This window comes from Tachyglossus aculeatus, chromosome 5 (assembly GCF_015852505.1).
Source record: "Tachyglossus aculeatus isolate mTacAcu1 chromosome 5, mTacAcu1.pri, whole genome shotgun sequence".
NCBI classification, from domain to species: domain Eukaryota; kingdom Metazoa; phylum Chordata; class Mammalia; order Monotremata; family Tachyglossidae; genus Tachyglossus; species Tachyglossus aculeatus.
Window position 1 is genome coordinate 59694343 of NC_052070.1, and position 16802 is coordinate 59711144.

The window sequence follows — 16802 nt, forward strand, 5'->3', positions numbered from 1 at the left end:
TCTTAGACTATAAGCCCCATGTGGGACAGGGACTATGTCCTATCGTATTACATCGTATCTGTCCCAGCACTTAGTACAGTGCTCGGCACAAAGGAAGCGCTTAATGGATAGCACAAGAGAGATGCCATGAAGAAGCTGTTAAGGAAAAGACAAAATTAGAGTTCTTTCCTACATCAACCATGAAAGAACACATTGTGGGTATTTCTTTAAACCCAGAATTGACGTCTTTTTAAGATCCTTCATTTCTAAAGACCTTAGCGAGTATGGATTGTGATTAATTTATGTTAAGATAAACATCGAATGAGCATACTTTCATCCCTAATTGTACCGTAGAAGTAGTAAAAAACAGACGTTAATTATTCACATGACATACAACTGTTGGCTCCTATTGATCTGTACAGAAGACAGTAGGCATTTAATCGTTATCCCACTGGGGGGGCTTAAGAAACATATTAAGATAAGAAAATGTATCTTCCCTGCCTTATTTTGATCCCATCTGCTACCAGGGAACACCTATTCTGGGCAGTTTGTTTTTGGAGAGCTGCGAGGATATGGCGTGATGAAGTAAAAAGACGGTGGAAGAGACGAAGGGGAATTCTCCCAAGGACTGAGAGAAGGTAGGTTAGTTCATCTCCCTTTTGGTTTCTTCGAACTCTTTCCTGTTGTTTGTCATTTCGGTATCCACAGACTCCCCATCCTTATGGAGCTTTGCCCCTTTCTCTTTAGAAAAAGCTTGGAAAGTTTTGATGTAAGGTCAGATAAGGAAAGGGAGAGGTAAAATGGGAAGCAGCGTGGCCTAGTGGAAAGAGCACAGGCCCTGGGTTCTAATCCCGGCTCCGCCTCTTACCTATCAGTCAACCAGTCGAATCTATTGAGTGCTTACTGTGTGCAGAGCACTGCATTAAGCGCTTGGGAGAGTACAATATATCAATATAGCAGATACAATCCCCACCTATAATGAGATTACGGTCTAGAGAGGGAGGCTGACATTGATATAATTAAATAAATTATAGATATGTACGTAAGTGATGCGGGGCAGTAGGAGGAGGGGGTGAAAAAGGGAACAAATCAGGTGCTGCAGAAGGGAGTGGGAGAAAAGGAAATGAGGGCTTAGTCAGGGAAGGCTGCTTGGTGGAGGTGTGCCTTCAGTAAAGCTTGGAGGGTGGTGAGAGTAATCGTCTGTCAAACATGAGGAGGGAGAGTGTTCTAGGCCAGAAGCCTGCTGTGCGATCTTCGACAAGTCACTTGACTTCTCTGTGCCATAGCTCCGTCATCTGCAAAATGGGGTTTCAGTACCTGTTCTCCCTCCTACTTCCTTTGTGGGTCCCATGTGGGACCTGCTTATCCTGTCTCTACCCCAGCACTTAGTCCAGTGCTTGGCATATGGTAAACACTTCACAAATTCCGCAGTTATTATTATAAAATGGATTGGGTCCTGAAGTACATTAAGCACTTTGAGATAAAGAAGCAGCGTGGCTCCACGGAAAGAGCCCAGGCTTGGGAGTCAGAGGTCATGGGTTCTAATCCCAGCTCCGCCACTTATCAGCTGGGTGACTTTGGACAAGTCACTTCACTTCTCTGGGCCTCAGTTCCCTCATCTGTAAAATGGGGATTAAGTCTGTGAGCCCCACGTGGGACAACCTGATGACGTTGTATCTACCCCAGTGCTTAGAACAGTGCTTGGCACATAGTAAGCGCTTAACAAATACCAACATTATTATTATTACCCCAGTGCTTAGCACTTAGTAGGTGCTTAACAAATATCATCATCATTATTATTATTATTATATTGTGAGCCCAATGCGGTACAGGGACTGTGTCACCCAGCAGACAAGTGGCGGAGCCGGGATTAGAACCCATGACCTGCTGACTCCAAGGCCTGTGCTCTATCCACTATCTCAAGCTGCTTCCCTGTACAGAAAGATATTTTAGAAAGATGACTTGGGCAAGAGAAGATAGTTTAGACTTAGAGGAGGAGGCTGGAGACTGTGAGCCCATTGTTGGGTAGGAACCGTCTCTATATGTTACCGACTTGTACTTCCCAAGCACTCAGTACAGTGCTCTGCACACAGTAAGTGCTCAATAAATGATATTTGTTAAGCCCCCTTTTTTTGTATGGTATTTGTTATTCACTTTCTATGTGTCAGGCACCGTTATAAGCACTGGGGTAGATATAAGGTAATCAGGTTGGAAGCAGTCCCTGTCCCACATGGGGCTCATAGTCTTAATCCCCATTTTTCAGATGAGAGAGCTGAGGCACAAAGAAGTGAGGTGACTTGCCTAAGATCACATGGCAGACATGTGGCGGAGCTGGAATTAGAACCCCGTTGTTGGGTAGGGACCATCTCTATATGTTGCCAACTTGTACTTCCCAAGCGCTTGGTACAGTGCTCTGCACACAGTAAGCGCTTAATAAATACAATGGAATGAATGAATGAATGAATGAATAAATACAATTGAATGAATGAAAGGCCGATACAGTCATTTAACTGGGCCATTATGAGAGCCTGGACCAGGATGGGGTTCCTTTGGATGGAGGGGGAGAAAGGTGGGAAGGAGGAGGAAAAAAAGCAAAGAGAAGGAAGGGCATCCCTCCTTATGTATCTGCTCTCTTCACCTGCTATTCCCCAGACAGCTTCCTCTTTCGTTCTCAATCTGACCTTCCAACTGTACTATATTCCTGAGTCTGTCTTCACCTATCCATCCATCAATCAATTAATCAATTCATCCCCTCGTTCAAGCCTGAAAATTCCTCCCCTCCCAAATTCAAAAGAACACAGTTGCACCCATGCTCAAAGTCCTCCTAAAATCCCACATCCTCCTGAAAACCTTCCCCAAGGAATTCTCCGCATTTTCAACACCTTAACTCAATGTCATCCTTAGCACTTAACGCATTTCATTTCTGTCCTCAGCACTTATGAGCATATTTACATTTTTATTTATATATCCCATTATTTCTTCTGCTACTTCATCATGCAGCAAAGCCTAGGAGATGGATTATGGGCCTGGGCATCAGGAGGACCAGGGTTCTGATCCCGGCTCCGCCACTTGTCTGCTGTGTGACCTTAGGCAAATCACGTCACTTTTCTGTTCCTCAGTTGCCTCATCTGTAAAATGCGGAATAAGGCCGTGAGCCCTCTGTGGAACAGGAACCCGATTTGCTCGTATCCACCCCAGCGTTTAGTACAGTGTCTGGTACATAGTAAGCACTTAACAAATACCATAATTAATTAATTAATTACACGTCTCCCCGCACCTCAAAAAGCTTCAGTGGTGGCCACTCCTCTCCACAGAAGCAAAAAATAATGAACTCAAGCTCTAAGGAACTCTTTTCTTGTCCTCCTCCTTATGCACTCTCTTCTCCCACTACATCCCAACTTGCACTCTTCATTCGCCTCAAGCTAATCTACTCACTGTGCCCCATCCTTGTCTCTCTTGCTGTTGATCCTCTGTTTTGTTTTGTTTCATTGTCTGTCTCCCCCTTCTAGACTGTGAGCCCATTATTGGGTAGGGACCCTCTCTAGATGTTGCCGACTTGTACTTCCCAAGCACTTAGTACAGTGCTCTGCACACAGTAAGCGCTCAGTAAATACAATTGAATGAATGAATGTTTATGCCCCTCTTCCTTACTGGATCTGCCTCTCCCTTCAAATCTGCCAGACCACAGCTGCCCCTCTCTGCAAAGCCCCTTAATATCTCCCCTCCTCTGGGAAGCTTTCCCTGATTAGTTCTCCTCCTTCAGAGTCCATGCCCCTCCGACAGCCACCCTTAGCACTTCCATTTCTATATCTCAGCGCCTATGCATATACTCAACTTAGATTAGACAAATAAATGTAAATTAACTATCCTTGCTTACTTCATTCATTCATTCAAGCGTATTTATTGAGTGCAAAGCACTGTACTACGTGTTCGAGCACTGCACTAAGCGTCTGCTATCAATCACCGTAACATTTTGTGAATAGCTTCGTCTGTCAGTCTCATCCATTAGATTGTATTTCTTTGTGGGCATTGACAAGATCTCTAACTCAGCTGTATCCTTCCAGGCATTTAGTACTGGGCTAGCAACAATAATAGTAATATCAATCAATCAATTGTATTTATTGAATAGTAGTAGTAGTAATAATAATAATAATAATGGTATTTATTAAGCGCTTACTATGTGCAAAGCACTGTTCTAAGTGCATAATAGTAGTAGTACTAGAAGTCATAGATAGGTTATTAATAATAATAATGATAATAATAATCAGGTTATTTGTTAAGCACTTACTATGTGCCAGGCACAGTACTAAGCACTGGGTTGGGGGGGATACAAGCAAATCAGGTTGGATGCAGTCCCTGTCCCGCATGGGGCTCACAGTCTTAATCCCCATTTTACAGCTGAAGTAACTGAGGCCCAGAGAAGGGAAGTGATTTGCCCAAGGTCACACAGCAGATAAGTGGCGGAGTCAGGATCAGAACCCATGACTTTCTGACTCCGTGCTCTATCCACTAGGCTTTGCTGCTTCACTATTATTTAATGAGCACCCACTGGGAGCTTCTCCATTTCATGCTGTTTCACTGTTATTCGTTCATTCAGTCAATCGTATTTATTGAGCACTTATTGTGTGCAGAGCACTGTACTAAGCACTTGGGAAAGCACAATACAACAATAAACAGTGATCTTTCCTGCCTACAACGAGTTTACAGGCCAGAAGAAGGGGAGACAGACATTAGGACAAGTAAATAAAATTACAGACATATTCGTAAGGGCTGCACATAAGTGCTGTGGGGCTGGGATGGGGGGAAGAGCTAAGGGGGCACGTCAGGGCAACTGAAGAAGAGAGTGGGAGATGAGGAAAAGTGGGGCTTAGTCTGGGAAGACCTCTTGGAGGAGAAGTGCCTTTGATAAGGCTTTGAAGTGGGGGAGAGTCACTGTCTGGCGGATGTGAGGAGGAAGGGCATTCCAAGCCCTAGGCAGGACGTGGGCCAGGGGTCATCATCATCATCATCAATCGTATTTATTGAGCGCTTACTGTGTGCAGAGCACTGTACTAAGCACTTGGGAAGTACAAGTTGGCAACATATAGAGACAGTCCCTACCCAACAGTGGGTTCACAGTCTAAAAGGTTGGGCGAGACAGGCGAGATGAAGGCCCAGTGAGAAGGTTAGCACCAGAGGAGCAAAGTTGTGCATTCTGGGTTGTAGAAGGAGAGAAGCAAGGTGAGGTAGGAGTGGGCAAGAAGCTCCGAAGCAGCGTGGCTCAGTGGAAAGAGCACGGGCTTGGGAGTCAGAGGTCATGGGTTCAAATGCCGGCTCTGCCATTTATCAGCTGTGTGACTTTGGGCAAGTCACTTCACTTCTCTGGGCCTCAGTTCCCTCATCTGGAAAATGGGCCCACGTGGGACAGCCTGATCACCTTGTATCCTCCCCAGCGCTTAGGACAGTGCTTTACACATAGTAAGCACTTAACAAATGCCATCATTAAATTAGAGAAGCAGCGTGGGTCAGTGGAAAGAGCACGGGCTTCGGAGTCAGAGGTCATGGGTTCAAATCCCGGTTCCGCCAATTGTCAGCTGTGGGACTTTGGGCAAGTGTCTTCACTTCTCTATGCCTCAGTTACCTCATCTGTAAAATGGGAATTAAGACTGTGAGCCCCCTGTGAAACAACCTGATCACCTTGTAACCTCCCCAGTGCTTAGAACAGTGCTTTGCACATAGTAAGTGTTTAATAAATGCCATCATTATTATTATTAAAGCCAGTGGTGAGGAGTTTTTGTTTGTTACAGAGGTGGATTCATTCGCTCATTCATTCAATCGTATTTATTGAGCGCTTACTGTGTGCAGAGCACTGTACTAAGCGCTTGGGAAGTACAAGTCAGCAACATATAGAGACGGTCCCTACCCAACAACGGGCTCACAGTCTAGAAGGTGAATGGGCAACCACTGTTATTTATTGAGCACCCACCATCATCATCATCATCATCAATCGTATTTATTGAGCGCTTACTGTGTGCAGAGCACTGTACTAAGCGCTTGAGAAGTACAAGTTGGTAACCAGGTGCAATGTACTGTACTGTACTGTACTAGTGATCCAGGAAAGTAAAACAGAAGAAAAAGACATTTTTTTCTGCCCACAGTGGGAAAAGCTTTAGATGCTGTTCCTTAATCACTGAATTCATTTTATTTGGTTTTAGTGTGGCTCCGTCCCTCTAAATGGTGGCTAGACTCAGCTCTAGCCTGGAAACTCATGGTGGGCAGGGAATGTGTCTACCATCTAAAGGTGTCTACCATCTCTGCTGTATTGAACTCTCCCAAGCACGTAGTACAGTGCTCTGCACACAGTACGTGCTGAGCATATACCACCGATTAACTTATGGATCAGTAAGAGGTTCAGCAGTAAGAGGAGAGCAGACAGTGAGATGGTGGGGTGGGGTGTCCCCCAAGCACACGTAGCCCTCCTTGAAGCCCACACAGCAGACCCCACCAACGTCCTGTTTGCCCTACTCCAGTTTTCCATTCAGTGATGGTTGACTGTTAGGGGGAACCATAAAATACCCCCTTGCCCACGCTTGCGGTTTTGCCATTCACATTTGCCAACATTTTGGGATAAATACAGGTCAGTCCCTACCTTCTACATCCGCTGGCTCCTAGCGTTATTCTCACTCTCTATCATTTCAGGTCTCCTGTCTTTAGAACAAACACTTTTTAACCCACACCTAGTCAGAAGGATCTTGTCTTTTCCTCAATCATCCCCAAGCCCCCACGTGTCAGCTCTTTCTTCTCTTTTACTTCAGGTCTTTCAAGTTTTTATTTAACCACATTTGGAGACATAAAAATCTCTTCAAATCATCCAGAGTTGATTTAATTTGTTTGGCAAATGTCTTAGCAAGGCTTTTAAAGCTTTCTGCCATAGGCAGGTTCCAATCCAACAAAAGAAAATCCTCCTTCTTTCATACAGCCGGTGGGAAGCGGATGGGAATTTGTTCGCCATCAGAAGCCGTAAAGGTCGAACACATCCGTCGCTTACAAGGAGTTGGATGAAATCATGGTTGAGGGGTCCATCCCTGGTGACTAGAAAGAAGATTAGGGAAGGGCTCTGGGGTTTGCCACTTAATAATAACAATAATGATGGTATTTGTTAAGCGCTTACTATGTGCAAAGCACTGTTCTAAATGGGGGGATACAAGGTAATCAGATTATCCCACGTGGGGCTCACAGTTACAGATGAGATAACTGCGGCACGGAGAAGTTAAGTGACATGCCCAAAGTCACACAGCTGACAATTGGCAGAGCAGGGATTTGATCCCGTGACCTCTGACTCCAAAACCTGGGCTCTTTCCATTGAGCCACTCTGCTTCTCTGTCACACTTGTTGGCTGTGTGACCTTGGGCAAGTCACTTCACTTCTCTGGGTCTCAGGTCCCTCATCTGAAAAATGGGGAGTGCATCTGTGAGCCCCACTTGGAACGGGGACTGTGTCCAATCAGATTTTCTTGCATCCACCCCAGCACTTAGGGCAGTGCCTGGCACATAGTAAGCACTTAACAGATACTACCACCATTATTATTATTATTCCATGATAATTATGGTATTTATTGAGTTCCACCCAGAACACAAAATCTAAGATGTTGGGAGTGCAGGTATTTTAGTCTCAATTTGCAGATGAGGAAACTGAGGCAGAGAGCGATTAAGTGACTTGTCAGATAGCTCAGGGGCAGAGCTGGGATTAGAACCCTTCTCCATCACCCTTGCACTTGAATTTGCGCCCTTTATTTACCCCTCCCTCACCCCCAAAGCACTTACGTCTATATCCATTATTTATTTATATTAATGTCTGTCTCCCCCTCTAGACTGTAAGCTTGTTGTGGGCAGGGAACATGTCTGTCGACTCTGTTATAGTGTACTCTCCCAAGTTTTTAGTTAAGTGCTCTACATATTGTAAGTGCTCAATAAATACTATTGATTGGCTGCTTTCTGATCAGCAGGGAAAGCCTGGTTCCACCCCCACCCCTGCCTCCCCCAAATCCTCGCTCCCTGCCTCCCATCCTCACATACACACACATATCCACACAAAGATGTCAGGAACAGAATTGATTGAACCCGGGAAATTAGAAGCTGGTATTAGAACCAGTTGAAAGACTTCTAACGCAGCAGACCTTGAAGCCTTGTCCTTATTGTGAAGTGGAGATTCCCTTTATGCCTTAAAAGCCATAATCTTGGCCCAAGTGGATGGATTTTATCCTGGCCATATGGCAGGGAAACTTTAGTCTGCAGTGTCTCGATCCCCCTTTGGATTGTAAACTCGTTTTGGGAAGGGGTGGTGTTTTCTACCCTCACTGTACATTGTCTTGTCTTATGCCGTCAAGTTGTCTCCGACCCAAAGCGACGCCATGAACACATCTCTCCGAGAAAGCCCCACTTCCAACTGCAGTCATTCTGGTATTGGATTAATACAGTTTTCTTGGTACAAATACAAGAACGGTTTCCCATTGCCTCCTTCCATGCAGTCAACTAGAGTCTCCAACCTCAGCTCCCACCCATGCCGCTGCTGCCCAGCACTGGGGAGTCTTAACTTGTAACAGAGTACTTTCCACTCATTATCATCATCATCAATCGTATTTATTGAGCACTTACTGTGTGCAGAGCACTGTACTAAGCGCTTGGGAAGTACAAATTGGCAACATATAGAGACAGTCCCTACCCAACAGTGGGCTCACAGTCTAAAAGGGGGAGACAAAACAAAACATACTAACAAAATAAAATAAATAGAATAGATATGTACAAGTAAAATAAATAAATAAATAAATAGAGTAATAAATATGTACAAACATATATACATATGTACAGGTGCTGTGGGGAAGGGAAGGAGGTAAGATGGGGGGGATGGAGAGGGGGATGAGGGGGAGAGGAAGGAAGGGGCTCAGTCTGGGAAGGCCTCCTGGAGGAGGTGAGCTCTCAGTAGGTCCTTGAAGGGAAGGCCCTTAGCCATTAGCCACTGTCCAAGCTAGGAATGGAATGGACAGGCCTCTGCTTGACTCTACCTCCTATAGTCGAGACTGGTAGAGTACTGGAAACTCTCCAGGTTGCCACGTGTTTATTACAGAAAATGAGAAGCAGCATTAGTTTAGTGGTTAGAGCGTGGGCCTGGGATTCAGAAGGACCTCAGTTCTAATCCCAGCTCTTAGCAAGTAAGCTCTTAAGAAGTACCTTAATTATTATTATTAATAATAATAATTCATTCATTCGATCATATTTATTGAGTGTGTACTGTGTGCAGAGCACCGTACTAAACACTCTACTAATAATAAATACAATCAGTTGATGGAGATCTTTATTTATTGTTTAGGTCATGGTTGCCTAGTGGAACTAGCTGGACAGACGTATCAAGGATCGTTTCATAATAATAAAAAGCATGGAGAAGGGCAAATGATATTCAGGTAAGTTTGTTTGGTTTGTATTCGAGACCTTCCTCTTTCTCAGTGGAACCTTCAAGTTTTCTGCTCAGGGAAGAAAATGATGGTGAACATCACTTTTTTTTCCCTTTAATGATATTTATAATTATAATAATAATGTTATTTGTTAAGCGCTTTCTATGTGCCAGGCACTGTCCTTAGCACTGGGATAAATATAAGATACTTAGGAGGGACAGAGTTCATGTCCCATATGGGGCTCATAGCTTTTATCCTCATTTACAGATGAGGTAATTGAGGCATAAAGAAGTGAAGTGATTTGCCCAAGGTCACACAGAAGACAAATGGCAGAGCCGGGATTAGAACCCAGGTCCTTTTTACTCCTAGGCCCGGGCTCTATCCACTAGGCCATGCTGCTTCTCTGGTATCCCCCTCCATTTAAGCCCTGCTGTCTGTCTCAACAAGTATTTCCCCCTCCACAGAAGACTCTCTTCAACTTCAGACCACGAAGCAGATAATAATTATGGGGCTTGTTAAGAACTTACTACCAATCAATCAGTGGTATTGATTGAGTGTTTACTATGTGCAGGCACTATACTAAGCTCTTGGGAGAGTACACTACAACAGAATTAGCAGACACTCTCCCTGCCCATAACAAGTTTACAATGAGCCAAGAACTGTACTAGATTCTGGGGTAGATACAAGATAACCACACCAGACAGAGTCCCTATCCCATATGGGATCCACAGTCTTATTAGGAATAATAGTAATAATAATGGCATTTGTTAAGCATTTACTATGTGCAAAGCACTGTTCTAAGTGCTGGGGGGGGATATAAGGTGATCACGTTGTCCCAGGTGGGGCTCACAGTCTTAGTCCCCATTTTACAGCTGAGGTAACTGAGGCTCAGAGAAGTTAAGTGACTTGCCCAAAGTCACACAGCAGACATGTTGGGGAGCCAGGATTAGAAGCCATGACTTCTGACTCCCAAGACCATGCTCTTTCCACTGAGCCATGCTGCTTCAATGGAGTAGACGGTCCATTTTTTCGGCAAGAGATGTGTTTTAGGAAAATGGAATTCTTTGGCACATTTCATGATAGGTGCAACAGATTCCATTTTACCAGGGGCTCCTTTTAAAATTTTAACATTCAGTCTGATTTATTTTTATACCTTTGCTTTAATTACAGAAAGGATTGTTAAGCGCTTACTATGTGCCAAGCACTGTTTTAAGCACTGAGAAAGATAGAAGTTGATCAGGCTGGATACAGTCCCTATCCCACTTGGGGTTTATAGTCTAAGTAGGGGGAATTAGGATTTAATCCCCATTTTCCAGATGAGGTAACTGAGGCACAGAGAAAAGTAAAGTGACTTGCCCAAAGTCATGCAGCACAGACGTGGCAAACCCTTCTTTGGAATTTGTGGCATCCACAGGACATTTACTGAGATAAAAAGGAATCTTTTGGGGGACATGTACTTCACTTAGTTCAGAATCTTTTCTTCTTTTTCTGTCTCCCCCATTCAGAGATGGGTTTTGAGTCCCACCTCTGCCACTGTCCTGCTACGTGACCTTGGGCAACTCACTTCACCTCTACATAGGAGAACATAGGATAAATAGGATGAGAGATTATGAGCCTCATCTGAATCAAGGACTGTATCTGTGTGGCTCAGCAGAAAGAGCCCGGGTTTAGGAGTCAGAGGTCTTGGGTTCTAATCCCGCCTCCGCCACTGACCATCTGTGTGACTTTGGTCAAGTCACTTGACTTCCCTGTACCTCAGTTCCCTCATCTATAAAATGGTGATTAAGACTGTGAGACCCACATGGGACAACCTGATTACCTTGTATCTACCCCAGCACTTAGAACAGTGCTCAACTCATAGTAAGTGCTTAACAAATGCCTTCATTATTATTATTATTATCTCAAAACCTTGAATCATCCCCCCATGCTTAGTGCATAGTAAGCATTTAAATGCCATCACTATTATTATTAGTATTATCATTGTTGTTATTAGTACCATCATCCTTATTATTATTGTATATTTTTTAGAGTACTCACTAGGTGTCATGCACTGTTCTAAGCGATGGGGTAGATATAAGTTCATCAGGTAGGACTCACAGTCCCTGGCCCACTTGGGGCTCACAGTTTAAGTAGGAGGGAGAATCCCTATTTCACAGTTGAGGAAAGTAAAACACAGAGAAGTAAGGCAAGATCACACACGAGGCCAGTGGCAGAGCCAGGATTAGAACACAGGTCCTTTGACTCTTAGGCCATGCTTTTCCCACTAGGCCATGCTACTACTAAACTGCAAGCTAGTTGTTTGCAGGGATTATGTTTGTTATATTAACATATTGTACTCTCCCAAGCACTTAGTCCAGTGCTGTGCACACAGCAAGTGCTCAATAAATGCGACTGACTGACTGACTGCTTCATCATCATTATGAAAGCAGCCCCGTTTCTCTGCATACTGTAGACTATAAGCCCAGTGTGGGCAGGGATTGTCTCTCTTTATTGCTGAGTTGTTCTTTCCAAGCACTTAGTACAGTGCTCTGCACATGGTGAGCGCTCACTAAGTATGAATGAATGAATATTCTGCCCTCCAAAACCCTGGATCGGCCTATCCTAGCCTATCCTACCTTTTTTCTCTTGAAACAGGTCGTGGAGCTGATGGAATGGGATTGCTTGGGCCTGGAGCCTTTGGATCGATTCCCAGCATGGATTTTCCCCTTCTAGACTGTAAACATATGGGCAGGGAACTTGTCTTTTAGCTCTGTTTCATTGTACTCTCCCAAGCACTTAAACACAGTGCTCTGCACATAGTAAACCCTTCATAGATACCACTGATTGAGCGATGAATTGATTAATCGATTGATTTGATCAGCGTGGTGTTCTCAGGAAGGGGAGACTTTGTTCAGTGCCTGGCACATAGGAAGTGCTTAACAAATGCCACTAAAAAATAAGAGGTGGGAGGCTACATCCAGACATAAGGTGTTTGGCTGGTGGGTGAAATTGGATGAACCAGCAGCAAAATCACTCCAAAAGTGAAGCTCTGTTCATTCCCGATGCAAAGAACAGAAAAAAGGTTTTGGGAAATCAATGAGTCAATCAGTCAACGATATTTACTGAGGACTTCTTATGTGCAGAGCGCTGTACTAAACTCTTGGGAGAGTACAATACAATGGAGTTGGTAGCCCTGAACCCTGCCCACAAGGAGCTTACAGACTAGAAGGAGAGGCAGACATTAAAATAAATTACAGGTGTGTACATAAGTACTGGGTAGGGACTGTCTCTATATGTTGCCAACTTGTACTTCCCAAGTGCTTAGTACAGTGCTCTGCACACAGTAAGCGCTCAATAAATACGATTGATGATGATGATGATGAGGGGGGGGTGAATAAAGGGAACAAATCCAAGATCATGGGCGACACAGAAAGGATGAGTAGAGAGAGCAGGGAGGGCAGAGGGTAGAGGAAGAAGGATAGAGAGAGGGTACAGTGACTAAACTCTAAGCTCATTTCTTTATTTTTGGGGGGGCGTTTGTTGTTGTTGAGCAATTGCTACATAACGAGCACAGTACTAGGCGCTGGAATAGATACATGTTATTCAGGTTAGACATAGTCCATGTCCCAAATGGGGTTCACAGTCTTAATCCCCATTTTACAGATGAGGTAACTGAGGCCCAGAGAAGTTAACTGGCTTGCCCAAGGTCGCGCTGCAACCAAGTGGCCACCTGCCCTGTGGCTACCACCTCTAAAACCCTTTGGGTGGTTCTAGGAAGTGCCCCAGAGTCTCTCAATTCTTCTCCATCTCCCTCTCCTCTCTCTTACCTCCCCATTTCCTCAATAAGCATTTCTGCCCCCCGTCACTCTAACCCCCAGATTCTAATAATAATAATAATAATAATGGTATTTGACAGAGAACAAAACCAAACACATTAACAAAATAAAACAGCACAGGCTGTACGATTCTTGGCTGATAATAACGATGCCAAGTGTTTTTTTGTGGCCATGCCCTGTTCTGAGCAAGAGAGAAGGGAGATAGAGAAGAGAGGTCGGCCACAGGCCCAGACCTATGTGGATAGCACATCTAAGGGAGGGAAAACATGTATCGAGTCCCCATTTTACAAAGGAGGAAACTGAGTTCCAGAGAAGTCCAGTGATTCGCCCAAAGTCACCCAGCAGGCAAGTGATAGGGGCAAGATTAGAAACCTGATAATGATAATAATTAATGGTACTTGTTAAGCGCTTACTACATGCGAAGTACTGTTCTAAACACTGAGGTAGATAGAAGTTAATCTAGCCCACTGTTGGGTAGGGACTGTCTCTATATGTTGCCAACTTGTACTTCCCAAGCGCTTACTACAGTGCTCTACACACAGTAAGCGCTCAATAAATATGATTGAAATACAATTGAATGAATTTGTTAAGCACTTACTATGTGTCAGACACTATACTAAGCGCTGGAGTAGATACAAGCTAATCAGGTTGGATCCAGCTCCTGTCCCACACGGGGCTCACAGTCTTAATCTCCATTTTACAGTTGAGGGAACCGAGGCGCAGAGAAATGAAGTGACTTGCCCAGCAGATAAGTGGCAGAGCCGGCATTAGAACCCAGGCCCTTCTGACCCCCAGGCCCGGGCTCTATCCATTAGGCCACACTGCTTCTTCCCACAAACATGCAGTCTGGAAAAAGAAGCTCCGTAGCACCACTTCCCCCACCCCCTGCCCTGAGCCCTCCTGTCGTCCAGAGCCAGGGCACTCCAGGACCCCTCCCCTGCCCCCCGACAGGGCGTCCCAGGCCTTTCCTTGGCCCCGGGGGCCTCTGGCAAGCAGGCGCTCGGCGAAGGTGGGATCGCATAAAGAACCATCTGTGCGCAGTCTATTTTTGCTTCCGTCTCTGGTGGAGAGAAACAGCGAATGCCAGTCAGAGGGATCAATCGGAATCACTCATTGTCATCTGGTTTCCCACTCTGCGAGGAAAGTGCCAAAATGTTGTCAGCGGCCCTCTTGGTCTCGTCTCCGCTCTGATTCCATCCATCTGCAGGAGCCATTGACTACCTTAAGCCCCCTTGGTCGGGGGCCAAACCCTGGGACTGCAGAATGGGCCATCCACCCCCCTGCGACACCTTCCTTCCGACTTTTCTTTCCTCCTAACGCTCATTTGATTCGATGTCAGTCTCCCCTCTTGGATTGTAAACTCCAGGAAGGCAGGGCGTGGGATTTTTATTTCCACGGTATCTCCCAAGTGCTTAGTATCAACCAGAAGTATTTACTAAGCACTGTAGTAAGCCCTTGAGAGAGTAATAATAGTAATTGTGGTGTCTGGTTCAATGAATATGATTGATTGATTAAGTACTTATTATGTACCAGGTACTGGACTTTGTGCTGGGGTGGGTAGTTGCAAATTATGCTGGAAACAGTTAATTATGGTATTTGTTAAGTGTGTACTACGTGCCAGACACTGTACTAAGTGCTGGGGTGGATACAAGCAAACTGGGTTGGACACAATTCATTAATTGTGGTACTCATTAAGTGCTTACTATGCCAGACACTGTACTAAGTGCAGGGGTGGACACAAGCAAATTGGGTTGGACAGAATTCATTAATTGTGGTACTCATTAAGTGCTTACTATGCCAGACACTGTACTAAGTGCAGGGGTGGACACAAGCAAATTGGGTTGGATACAATTCATTAATTGTGGTACTCATTAAGTGCTTACTATGCCAGGCCCTGTACTAAGCGCTGGGTCGGATGCAAGCAAGTTGGGTTGGACACAGTTAATCAATTGTGGTTTTGTTAAGTGCTCACTATGTGCTAGGCATTGCACTAAGCACTGGGGTGGATACAGGCAAATCAGGTTGGACATAGTTCCTGTTCCACATGAGACTCACAGTATTAATCCCTGTTTTACAGATGAGGTAGCTGAGGCACAGAGAAGTGAAGTGATTTGCCCAAAGTCACACAGCAGAAAAGTGGCAGAGCCATTATTAGAACCAAGGTCCTTCTGATTCCCGGGCCTGGGCTCTATCCACTAAGCCATGCTTAGAAGCAAGACACATAGGGCTGGGAATCGGGAGACCTGGTTTCTAATCTCAGCATCACCATCGTCATCATCATCAATCATATTTATTGAGCGCTTACTGTGTGCAGAGCACTGTACTAAGCACTTGGGAAGTACAAGTTGGCAACATATAGAGACAGTCCCTACCCAACAGTGGGCTCACAGTCTAAAAGGGGGAGACAGAGAACAAAACCAAACATACTAACAAAATAAAATAAATGAATAGAATAGATATGTACAAGCAAAATGAATAAATAAATAAATAGAGTAATAAATATGTACAAGCATATATACATATATACAGGTGCTGTGGGGAAGGGAAGGAGGTAAGATGGGGGGATGGAGAGGGGGACAAGGGGGAGAGGAAGGAAGGAAGGGGCTCAGTCAGCATTGACACTTGCCTGTTTTGTGACCTTGGGTTAGTCACTACTCTGTCCCTCAGTTTCCTCATCTGTAAAATGGGGATTAAATGCCTCTCTTCTCTCTATGGTTGTGAGCCCCATGTGGGGCAAGGACTGCATTTGATCTGAGTGTACTGTACCCACCTCCCACTTAATGTCTGTTTCCCCTTGTAGGCTGTAAGCTTATTTTGGGCAGGGAATGTGTCTGTCAACTCTGTTGCATTGTACCCTCCCAAGTGCTCAGTACAGTGCACCACACCTAGTAAGCGCTCACTTGATCGATGATAGTGTGAGCAGGAGGAAGAGCAAAGATCTAGCAGGATGTGGAAAGAATATAGCTTGGCAAAACAGGGGAATGAATAAATGCATTAATAAAGGTACAAGTAAATATATAAAGGACTATTCAAAAGAATATAAATATACAGATGTACAAATATATAGATGACAACCAGAGTTCACCCATGTGTAATCAGAGTGGCTATTAATAATTGTGGTATTTGTTAAATGCTTACTGTATGCCAGGCACTGTACTAAGCACTGGGGTGAACACAAGCAGATCAGGTTGGGCACTGTCCCTGTCCCATGTGGGGCTCACGGTCTCAATCCCCATTTTCCAGATGAGGGAACTGAGGCCTAGAGAAGTGAAGTGACTTGCCCAAGACCACACAGCAGACAGTGGTGGAGTCAGGATTAGAACCCAGGTCCTTCTTACTCCCAGGCTCGTGCTCTATCCACTACGTCACTACTACTGCTATTACTGCTTCCCTAGTGCTCTCTGGACCAGGCTGTCTGACCAAGACTTTCGGACTGAAGCTCTCTGGACCGAGGCTCTCCGACCGAGGCCTTCTGGCCAGGGCTCGGCACAGTAAGCGTCACCTGCTTCCTCAGAAATCTCCAGTAGTTGCCTATCAATCTTTGTATGAAGCAAAAACTCCTCACTATTGGCTTCAAAGCT

General features: G+C 44.9%; 1 protein-coding gene across 1 annotated transcript in view; it reads left to right on the forward strand.

Annotated features, from left to right (window-relative positions):
• The first annotated feature begins 263 nt into the window (after positions 1-263).
• Positions 264-16802, forward strand: part of MORN1 (MORN repeat containing 1) — a 242664-nt gene continuing 226125 nt past the window's right edge. Inside the window, 3 exon segments of the mRNA XM_038747309.1 lie at positions 264-270; positions 507-617; positions 9325-9415. Of these exon segments, the coding sequence (XP_038603237.1) occupies positions 264-270; positions 507-617; positions 9325-9415 (209 nt within the window).